General features: G+C 48.1%; 1 protein-coding gene and 1 long non-coding RNA gene across 2 annotated transcripts; one reads left to right on the plus strand and one right to left on the minus strand.

Annotated features, from left to right (window-relative positions):
- Positions 1 to 6,113: 6,113 nt before the first annotated feature.
- On the minus strand, positions 6,114 to 10,322 carry MYC (MYC proto-oncogene, bHLH transcription factor). Its single transcript, XM_042786262.1, has 3 exons — positions 9,975 to 10,322; positions 8,286 to 8,991; positions 6,114 to 7,240 (listed from the first exon to the last, which is right to left on the minus strand). Exons 2-3 carry the CDS (start codon positions 8,974 to 8,976, stop codon positions 6,678 to 6,680), a joined length of 1,254 nt encoding a protein of 417 aa, XP_042642196.1. The 5' UTR covers positions 8,977 to 8,991; positions 9,975 to 10,322; the 3' UTR covers positions 6,114 to 6,677.
- On the plus strand, positions 8,760 to 9,742 carry LOC122152706. The gene is made up of 2 exons (XR_006164730.1): positions 8,760 to 8,877; positions 9,252 to 9,742. It is a non-coding gene; the product is annotated as an uncharacterized LOC122152706 (long non-coding RNA).
- Positions 10,323 to 11,266: the final 944 nt, after the last annotated feature.

The following is an 11,266-nucleotide window of genomic DNA, read 5'->3' on the forward strand; positions in this document are numbered from 1 at the left end:
TTTTACTTGTGCCCAAAGAAAAATCTGTTTTACCCCAGATGAGAGGAATTTTGCAGATCAAATTAATATTATAAAACAGTACAATTTATCAAAATAACATGTCTTTTCTTCTCTAGATTCATTGCAAGTCACAATGTCTGCAGCCAATATATGGTGAGCTATTAGAGTCTGATGGATTTTTTTTTGTAAAATCTCTGTCTCTGAAAAATACTTGGTTGATAAAGGTAAAAAAAAATAAATCTCCTTTTTCATTTCTTTTCCATAACATTTATGCAATATAAAAAGTCTAATATTTGAAAACTAAGTTGCAGATGTTATAAAGTAATGCTGCTTACCATTGAAAACCCAGCGCAGTCCAAGGCAGAAGTATCTTTGTTCAGGTTCATCAGAAAGTAACAGATCACATTTGATTTGTCTTTGAAATTTGTATGTTCATGGAACATGGATTGTAGCTTAACCCTTGCAAAATACCTTGTTACATCCTTTTCATTTAGATTCAGGTTACTCCTCTGTTCCTAATTTTAACATGTAGCCTAAAAGTAAATTAGCGAAGTGTGGAAGAGTGAAAAAACCCTGACAGAAAATGGGGTTGGAAAGGTCATCTTTGCTGTCTGATCCAGCATCCTCACTATATTTTCTAGATTTTTACTTGGTTTTAGATACTCCAAAACCGTCTTCCCAAAAGCACACTTATTTAAAAACCTTGTTCTGGTAGCAGTTATTACAGAGCAGGTTTTCTTTCCTGGGAGACATATGACATGAATAAAACCAAATTATTTAAGGAGTGACTGTAGTGCAGTCAAATGAAAACATGAAGAATTCTAGGAAACAGCATTGACCATACCAGACTGAATAAACCTAAATAAAATACATCATTTGGACTGAATAAATCTAGAAGCTGATCGCTGTGGGGTCTGTCCAGTGCTGGGGTAGGAGCCCACCTGGTGTTGCAGACACCACTTTTCTGCAGGGGAGGGAGAGCGGGGATAATTTTGTACCTCAGGGGAGCGTGCAAACGTTTAGTTCATGTTTGCTGTATCTACACAGTTGCGGAGTTGATCCCTTTTCCCCTAATTCATCCATAGCACTGCACGGCCTTGGTCACAAGCCAAAAAGAGCTTTGTCAGACACTCAGCCGGGCACTAGATCACAGCAAGTACCTGCACTGAGAGGCTTTGTTTGGTTCTGCTGTCGTCACCGAGCAGATTGATGGGAGGAAAAAGAGTGGAAGGAAGCTCTCGCTGCAGCAGCTGCATGCCTACGAGCAGCCCCGTGCACACGCGTGGCACTTGGAGGTAAAATGTGCTGGGGAACGGGAGCGCTGCCATGCAACAGGGACCTGCAGCGATCCAGGGGCTGACCGAAGGGACGTGGCTGCAGGGGCAGAGCGCTGTATTTGATCACGCATGCTCGCAATTTAGCCTCAAGAATTTTGTGGGGGGTTGCCTACCCATAGTAGTTGTATATAAAGCACAACTCCTGTATTTTTTTTTTTTTCTTCCTGCTATTTCTGTCCTTTTTCATCATGGATAAATTAGCATGAAAGTAGTTAATGAGGCTAATTAGTTCCAAGCAGTGTTAATTTCTCTACTTGGAACTCGCTGTTACCCAGTGAGATTGCTCCATTTTTGGAGCTTATATTTTAAAACCTCTTCATTCATAGCGCCTAATCCTTTATTTCTTCTTTTTTTTTTTTTTTTTTTTCTTTTTGATCCTATAGGGAAAACATAATTCCACATAATTGGGACATAGAAACTCACGATGGAATTTACACATTTTTGCAAGGAAGGTTTGGCCTTGAATGGAAATGTATTCAATGGAACAGTAGCCATGGCAAGATCTGTACAGAGACATACAGGAAGGGTGAATTTAGCAACAAAATGTAATCACCATAATACATAATATCAGGAACTAACCTACCTAGCTGCTTTCTCCTAGACTTGTGCAGAACAAGGAATAGGTCCACAATTCATATACCAAGATGGAAATTGGAAACAGAACTTGTGGAAATAACATAATTTGCCATCAAAGTCAGCCAGAGTCCTGCAGCTCTGCTCTCAGCCAACGACCTCTCCCTTGTGTCTCACGGCTTCAAGTACGACCATGCAGATGTGCCTCGTAGCTCAGGCTCCCGTGCATTGGTGGTAACTTCAGGCAAGGTTTGCTCACTAACTACAAATATTAAGCAGTTTTGGCAAGTGGCAGATAAAACCTTTTCATATGCACTGATACTCAACACCAAAGGTCGTACTCCTCATTATCAGAAAAACTGACTTACCTCATTTCCTAGGAAGATGGAGTCTGGACACACTTAGAGACAAGGCACTGGGCTTCTGTAGAGATGTGAAAAAAAAACCTGTCATATAGTCCAGAACCGATTAAGAGGTGGTATTGTCACTGCCTGACCAGTGTGTCACCCACCCCTGTTCCCACCTGGATGCACAGTAACTGCAGCTCTTCCATGATGTGCCTCACTCACACCACTGAGCCCACTGCCATCAGCAAGATGCTCCAAATGCTTGCACCCTTCCCTCATTCAAGATCTCTGTAGAAAATGAATATCAGAATTAGGAAAAAAAAAAAAAAACAAAAACAAACCTTTGCCTTCCTGGCTGTTAGTCTGAATCTGGGATAACATTTTCTCTGTTGCCTGTGCCCACTGATGCAACAGCTATACATGAGATAAGTAAATGGCAGGAAGGTAGGCAAAACTTGCTGAACATCAGACATTTTTTACTGGAAATGAAATCCGGCTTCTGTGGCTCATCTATCTCATTTCTTGATTTTTTTTTTTTTTTTTTTTCTAGTCAGATTTAGGCCTCATCTGTGAGGAAACGTCAAGGGGAAACCAGGGGTTAGTTTTCAGTCAGCAGAGCCTTTTTTCAGAAGCCCCCATAGATGTCTTTTTAAAATGAGAAAATAACAAACCCGCAAGCTGGGAAGTAAATCCTGAGTCTCTTCCCAAGCTGTCTGCCTGTGTTAGGAACCCCTATTGTTTATTCTTCTGATAATTCTTTGGCAGATGACTCTAACACAGATCAATAAAAAAAAAAAAAAAAGTTAAAAGGAATCCAGCGTATTTAGAGGATGGCTCATCTCAGAAGATGAAACAACCACCTCTACCTTCCCTTTTGAATAAATTCAGATTTTAACTGAAGTGGCCTGGCTTCTTTCCAGTTTACAATAATTCTATTCCACTTACCTGAAATTCTCCTTTTAATACAACTCTGATGAAATGTTTGTCATCTCTCAACTGCTTGAAATGGTTACAAAGTGCTATAGGAGCAAGAGTGGTTCTGGCAGGGGCAAGTAAACTGATTTCTTTGTAGGCAGTGATGAAATTTTCAAGTGCGTCCTCCACTGTCATGAATCTGTTTCCCTGGAAGAAACACAGAATTTCCACAGGCTCCAATGGGAGCTGAATTAAGTAGACACGTGTGCTTTTGTACATCCCAATGCTCCCCCAGTTCATTCTGTATCGATACATTGAAGTCATTTATACACAAGAAAAAAAATTAAGCTGGAACCCTAGAAATCAGTATTATTAAGTGAAAACAGTGAGTTTATATGATAAAAGCAATTTTATTTTCACCATGATGGTTTGTTTCTAGTTTCCTTTGATGCCATATTTTTCATAATTTTTTTCTGGAAGAGAAGTAACTTAAGATTTGTGAAACTAAATGAGTAGAGAGATGGAAGTTAAAAATGCTTCTTGTACTTCAAGTAGTGTTTTGGTACAGCTGTTTGGCAAGCACTGTAAATACTTACTGCATTTTATTTCAAGGCTCAGAGGCTTCTTTTATAAGCTTTTCTCATTTATTGCTCCAAAACAGCAGCAAAACCCAACACTTTCCTACCCATATACAATGTGTTACTAACTGAATCCAGCCTAGAAACTCCTGTGGGATGTCTGTGTCTTCTGAACATCCTAACCTCTCATGCTGAGTTGGAAAGTGGAAGACACCTTCTTTATTGTAGCAGCAGTTTAATAACCAGGAGTTTTCTTACCCCTACACCCGTAGGCTATTTTAAATTTATTTATTTTTTACTACAATATCTAGGTACTTTGCCATCCTTCAACAGAGTAATAAATGTCATAAATATGAAGTGTCATCTCATAATATCATACTCTTTAAAGTGGCAATTTGGGACCATGTTCATGATCTGGTGTGCTCTTCCAATAGGTAAGTGGTAAGTGGAACAGACACTCAATTAAAAGAGAATAGTAAGAAACTAAATAACTGCTAGTAGCCTATTCATCAAAAGACTGAGGATGGACCTTCTGCACAGAGAAGACAAAACTCAAAGCTATTCTCCAAATGATTTAAGAAGATGACAAATAAGGAGAGGTTTTTTAATCAGTGTGGTCTAACCTCATTTAACGGGAAGAGATGAGGGGGTTTTGCTAACACATGAAACTAGGACCCAAGGGTGACAGATATTTTTCATAGTTTGTGGATGGATCTATACCTCTTGGTTTGTTTCAGGGGATGAGGATGCAGTTAGAGATGCTTGAACAGCTTGCTTCTGTTCCAAAGCAATATCTAAAACAGGGTACAAGCCAAAAGGCAAGTGAAATTCACGTTCTTTTAAAATAAGTTATCCTGTCTAATAAAAGGTAGAAGTTTTCTGTTGTTCAGAGCTGGAAGATATCCTGATTTACAGTTCAGATACAATTGACAGTTTCATTTCACATCATTCTTTTTCTTCATAAGTGAATATCTGAATCACATACTGGAAAAAGCAACTGCAGACCACTTTTATAAACCCAGTTACAAGGGGGCGGTGCAGACAAAGAATAAAGCCTTGCTTTCTCTTGCTTTTCTAACAGAATGCTTTTTGTTTTTTTCCCCAAGAAACCTTCAGCCTAGAACTTAAAGCACTCAATCAAATGGGATTTGGACACCTACCCTCTTTTGGAAGCCCCATGTGCAAAACTGTTGGGACGGTTACCCTGGGCTTTGCAGGGCAGAGACTTTTGGCATCTACCCCGCCTATAAAATGCTACCTCCCCCCATCCTATATAAACCCACACTCAACTCTTCTTCTTCCCACTCTGAACTCAAAAGCAATAGAAAACCTGAGCCCTCAGTCCCAGTTTGGTTACTGCCACTGGTGTTATCTGGCAGCACTGCTCCTTGAATGGTTACAAGCCAAGCAAATATGTATTTAACGGGAATTATGAAAATCAAAAAGTACAAGGTTCAACTTTTTGAAAAGCACCTTCTTCCCCCACATCAAAGGGCTCACTGATTTCTTGCTGAAGTTGTGACCAAAGTGAAGCTAAGTGGGTGAAAGAAGGGGAGAAAAATAACAGATCTAATCTCAGGTACTTTATGGCTTATCCAAAGCTGATCATGAGACAATTCCTGAATGTAAATATGATTTAATATGTCTGGCAAATGTTAGAAAACTGTCTGAGCATATTCTCCACGGGAGAAATAGCTCTTCTTTTCCTTTGTGCATCCTTGAACTTTGTATTCCTTGAAATCCCAAGTAACTATTCACATGAATAAAGCGTTAAAGGTGTTTGACCAGGAAGATTGGCTAAAAATGGAAACCATGCTGTTGTTTTAATCACTTCAACTCTCACCATCTCAGTTTGTTTTCTTATCTATTTAACTTCAGTTCAAAATGAAACAGGAAGCAATTAAGGTGAGCCTACTACAAAGCAGCCCTCAAAATATGTAGCTGGGTCCCTAGCGCAGAATGAAGGTCATGCCCTGAAAATGCAATTATAAGTCTTTGCAAGGAATGAAAAGCCCATATGCTGGGGTGACTGGTGCAAAAATACAACACCTCAACTTTACTTTCAGAAGGCAGATGGCCATGGCCAAGACAGACATTGCTACAACCACCTTCATGGAGGCACTGCTGCAACACTGGTTGAACCAACAAAGTACATTAGACCAACAATTTTATCTACTCGAATTAACAGAAGGAAGAAACTCAGCTCTCTACTAAGCTATAGACCTATCATCATTTCCTCTCACCTAACTCTCCTTTGACTTTTGTCAGGTCACTGCCATGACAAGGAGAGGGATATCATGGAAATAAGCATCTAACAACAACCGTGGGAGACAAAGCAAAGTCTTCACACAGGATTTAGCTAATTATATTTTGGGCAAATATTTATTTATCTAAAAACAAAATAAAAATCATTTTAAAAAGAAAAATGTATTTAAATAAAAAACAAAATTGTGAAATGTTATGGCACAGAAGTTCAAGACAAGTATAAATCCAGTTGCCACAACTGTTGCGTATTAATGTTGCACATTTTTCTATAAAGGCTTTATTAAAGGTATTTACATGGCAATAAGATGTGTAAATATATACAGCAATCTGGGGACAACTTTTTTTTTTTGGATCCTCATATGAAAAAATGCCTTAAATACAAAATTTTAAAAGAAAAAAAGTTGAGTTCATCCCCAAGCATGAAGAATGTCCCATCATCCCTTATGCCCAAAGTATCAATTATGAGGCAGTTTTGAGGTTCTGGCCAAACCCTTGGGAGATTCAGCCAAGGTTGTGTAGTCTCAAGTTAAATCGCACAGCATGCAGTTGCAATAGTTCCATACTCAATGGACTGGTGTAGTTCATGAATGATATCAGAAACATTAATATTTTATCATAGTTTCAGTCTAGTTTGGGTTATTCTAAGCAATGCCCAAGAGTTCCTACGCACAAGAGTTCCTTAGCTGCTCGAGTTTGTGTTTCAACTGTTCTCTCCTCCGCCGCAACTGCTCTTTCTCTGCGATCAGTCTGTGTTCGTCCGACTGGATGGAGAGAACGTACTCTGTTGCTTTTTTCAGGATGACAACCTTGGGCGCCTTTTCGTTGTTGGCCACCTCAGGTATCTGGTCACGCAAGGCAAAGAAACTCAACTTCAGCTCGTTCCTCCTCTGGCGCTCCAAGACATTGTGCGTTCGCCTCTTGTCGTTCTCTTCTGAATCTGACGTGCGGGGACTCGAGCATTTTCGGTTGTTGCTGATCTGTTTGAGAACTCTGCCACTGTCCAACTTTAGCCTTTTCGCAGCTGGGTATTCAACCTTGGTGGAGGGAGGAGCAGCATAATTGTGCTGATGGATGTTGACGTGACACCGCTTGAGAACCAGCGGGCTGTGGTGGGGCTTACTGTGCTCTTCTGATGTGTCTGTGCTGGACTCTGTGCTGGATTCGGATTCGTTCGCTTCAGCTAATGTAACGACATCTATTTCCTCATCTTCTTCTTGTTCTTCTTCTGCAAGGGGAAAAAAAAAAATATTCATAAGTTGTGCAAATACTCTCAAGACCACTGTATTTATAAGGGAAGGCTACTCTGAGCTGCACAACGAGGAACCCATTGACAAACCCTTCTTAAATCCGTTTGATACCGCTGGACCCTGCTTTCCCCAACAGCCTTTCCTTTAAGGAAGCAATGCTTCAAGTGCAATAGGACACACGGACAGCTCTCCAAACCCCAGCTCCCTGATTTCAAAAGTTGCAAAGAGCTTGCGTAATTCCGATGAGCGCATGAAAGATAGCAGGGAAGTTTAACCTCGGTTGTCAGCAGTACAGCACAATAAAGCTCCCAGACTCAAGCTGCCCTTAATTAAGGATTTAGAAGGCTTTGGCCACGCCTCAAAAGAAATCTTACTTAACACACATGTGTATTCAGAGACATTTTCTGAATCTCTCTTGATCTGCTAATTTGTGGAAAATCCAAGGGAGGGGAGGGGAGGGAAAAAAAAAAAAAAAAAAAAAAAAAAGGGCTGTAGCGCCTTGAGTAGAAACTCACTCTCAAACCAAATTTATGAGGGAGCAGAACACGCTGTCAAATACCTAAGGAAGCATTTCTAAAACTTTCCCAGCCCCATTCACTCCTCTGCAGTCACTTTCACTAGCGCCTCCCTGGCTGCACATTCCCCCCGCGGCTCTCGGGCGGGAGTTAACTCCTTCCCAGCCCACGGGTGGCACCGGCAGCACCGGGACACCGCGCTGGAGACCGCCTCTGCCCCCGTTATGAAAGTTTCTTCCTCCCCTCCCCCCTTTCCTCCCTCCACCCCTGGAGGGAAAACTGGGCTAGTTTTCCAGGAAATAAATTCGTCGGGAGTCTCTCCGTGCCTCGCTAACGTGGCATTTAAAAGAGCCCATGCGGGGAGGGCCGGGGGAGAAAGGGGGTGAGGAGGGAGGCGGGCGGGGGGGCTGCTGGGTGCACTCGGCGCACCGCGGACTTCCACGCCCGTGTCGTGGTGTGTGTGTGTGTGTGTGTGTGTGTCCCCGGAGCACGCGTGGGCCCCACTCACCCGAGTCGCTGCTGGTCGTGGGCGGCGTGTCGTCGCCCAGCAGGGACGCGGGGCTGGCGCCGGGCGGCCCGGCCCGCGGGGCCCGCTCGCTGAGCGGGTAGGGGAAGACCACCGAGGGGTCGATGCAATCGGCGGCGGCGGCGCCCAGGTCGTGCAGGTAGAGGCCGGCCGAGGCGGCGGGGGAGGCGGCGAGGCCGGGCGGTGGCGGGGCGGCGGGCGGCGGGCCGGGGCGGGCGGCGGCGGGGCCCCCCTCCCGGCGGGCCGCCTGGTAGGAGGCCAGCTTCTCCGAGACCACCTTCTCCAGCTTGGCGGCGGCGGAGAAGCCGCTCCACATGCAATCCTGGATGATGATGGACTTGACGAAGGACTCGTCGTCCGGGTCGCAGATGAAGCTCTGGTTGACCATGTCCCCCCCGAGGAGCTCGGTCACTATCTCCAGCTGGTCGGCGGTGGAGGGGAAGCAGGAGGCGGCGGCCAGGCTGGAGCGGCGGCTGGGGGAGAGGGGCGGCGTGGGCAGCAGTTCAAACTTCTTCCAGATGTCCTCGGACGGGGCGGGGGGCTGCAGCTCGCTGCCCCGCTGCTGCGCCGCCAGGTAGAAGTTCTCCTCCTCCTCCTCGAAGTAGAAGTAGGGCTGCACCGAGTCGTAGTCGTAGTCGTAGTTCTTGCTGGGGAAGCCGGCGCTGAGCGGCATCGCGGCGGCTGGTGCCTGAGGGCGGTAGGGGGGGAAAAAAGGGGGGGGGGGGGGTGTCGGGTGAGCCGCGCTCCGCCGCGGGGATCTGTTCCCCCCCGGCCTCGGCGGGGCCACCGGGCCCCCCCGCCGCGCAGCGCTGCCTCCCGGCTCCCCGCGCCGTGCCGGCGGGGAAACGCACAGTCGCGTTTCGTAATTAAAAAAAAAATATTATAATAATTAAGAAAAAAAAAAAAATTAAATACACGACCTCCCGTCACCCACCCCCCCCTTCCAAGCTCGACAGGACACGCGGGCGGCGAGACCTGATCTACCGAGGGACCGGCTGCCGCCGACTCCTGGACCACCCTCCCCGCGGCCGGCGGCCCCTCCGGAGGGGCTCCCGCGGCTCGGCCGCCCTGCGCCGCTCGGCTCGGCTCGGCTCCCCACCCGCCGCCCCCCTCCCACGGGGCACCGCTCCGGCACGAAGCCCCTTCCCTCCCGGGGCCGCAGCGCCATCCCCATCCCGCCTCCCGCGTCCCGGGAGCCGGGCGGGAAGGGGCGGCGAGCTCCCGGGAGCTTCCAGCCGAGAGCCGGGCTGCTCCCCAGCCACCCACCTAGGCGTGCTGGCAGGGCGCGGGGACGGGCAGGGACCCTGGCAAACTTTGCCAAATCTTGTCATATATACATATATATACGCATATATATATGCATATAAGCCATATGTGAAATAACCATAACCTGCCCGCGCATACGCGGGAGAAGCAAATGCTTCCCCCCCCACACACACCCCCCGCCAAAGGAAAAAAAAAAAAAAATGTAAAATTAAAATCCGAGCTCAAGAAAAATGATGGGGAACGGCGGTGCCCCGACAGAGGCGAGCGTCCCTCAGGAGGGACCGTCGGTATCCACGTCGCGGAGCTCAGCCCCGCCGGCAGCCTGGGTGTCACCAGCCCGTGTCAGTCCAAACGCCACAACCGCGGGGGATCGAGTGATGGGCACAGCAGAACCCCGCAACTCACCGGCTTCTCCAACGCGCCAGCTGCGAGACGTAGCGAGGCAATTATTGCGGGCGGTGCGGGGAACAACAGAACAAGGGGAAAAAAAAAAAAAAATATATATATATATATAAAATAAAATAAAAAAAAAGAACCGCCGGAAAGGACGGTGGGAAAAAAAAAAAAAAAAAGGCAAAACGCCGGGAAAATGTAGCTCTCTTCCACCACGGTTTAAAAAAACCCCACGGAGCCGCGGAGAGAAGCCGCCTTCCCGGCGTGCAGCAGATTGTAGGGTCCAAGGCGGCGCGGCGCGCTCTGTCCGGTACAATAGAAGTTTAGTTGCTTTTCCTCCTTTAAAGCGCCGGCGAGGGGCGGGCGGGAGGTGCCGCGGGGGCGGGGGCAGCACCGCGGGGCCCTTGGGCGCGCTCCCGCCGGGCGCGCCGCCGCCCGCTGCTGGCAGCCGCGCAGGCTCCGCGCTCCCGCCGCGGGGAGGGCGCGCCGCGAGGGGGCGGGCGCGCCACTCCGCGCTTCCACACACAAACCCCCCCCCCCCCCCCCCGCCTATTCCCGCCACCCGGCTGCGGAGAGATCCGCGGCGGCGGTTTTCTCCCTGCAGGGCGGGAGGGAAGCGCGCCGGGGGGGAGGCGATGCAGCGCTCCGCGGTCCTTTTTATTTATTTTACTTTTTTTTTTTTTTTTTTTTTAACTGGCTTTTTACTACGAGCTGCGCAAGGAGAGGTCGGAAGTAAACATAGTAAAAAAAAAAAAAAAAAAAAAAAATACGAGTAGGGATTAAAAGGCAGCTCTTCGCCGTTCCCCTCCTCCCGCTGGCTTCCCGGCAGGGAGAGCGCGATGCCCCCCGATGGCGGCGGCCGGGGAAGGGGCTTTACCCTCCTCTCCCCACCTCAAAGAGGCTTCGGCGCGCACCGAGGGCGAGCCGGCCTCCGGGGGTGGGGGGGGGGGAGGCGCTGGCTGCCGGCACAAAGGAGCGTGTATGACTCGGGCACCCCCCGCCCCGGTCGCCGCTCGATTATCCCGCCTCTGCCGGCGCCTGTTGAGGATTAAACCGGGAGAAGGAGGCTGCGGGGCGGGGCGGAGGCAGAGCCCCACGGGGGTCACCTTGCAGCCACGCTCTCTTTCACCAGCCCCGGGTGTGCCCCCGCCCCGGCTTGTGCCGCCCCCACTCTGACCCCCACCTGCGGCCCCTTCCCTCCTCTCCACGCCCCGGGGTGACCACCCCCCACCCCCCGCTCCTTTCGGCCACCCTCGAGGGGCGCGGAGCCGCAGCGGCTGCCGACCCACGACGGGGCGCCCCCC

The sequence above is a fragment of the Tyto alba genome, unplaced genomic scaffold (assembly GCF_018691265.1).
Source record: "Tyto alba isolate M040663 unplaced genomic scaffold, T.alba_DEE_v4.0 Super-Scaffold_9, whole genome shotgun sequence".
Lineage (NCBI taxonomy): Eukaryota > Metazoa > Chordata > Aves > Strigiformes > Tytonidae > Tyto > Tyto alba.

Coding starts and splice junctions, on each gene's coding strand:
- MYC (XM_042786262.1), bottom strand. CDS start 8,976: ATGCCGCTCAGCGCCGGCTTCCCCAGCAAGAACTACGACTACGACTAC. Junction 7,241..8,285: donor CACGACCAGCAGCGACTCGG/GTGAGTGGGGCC, acceptor TTCCCCTTGCAG/AAGAAGAACAAGAAGAAGAT.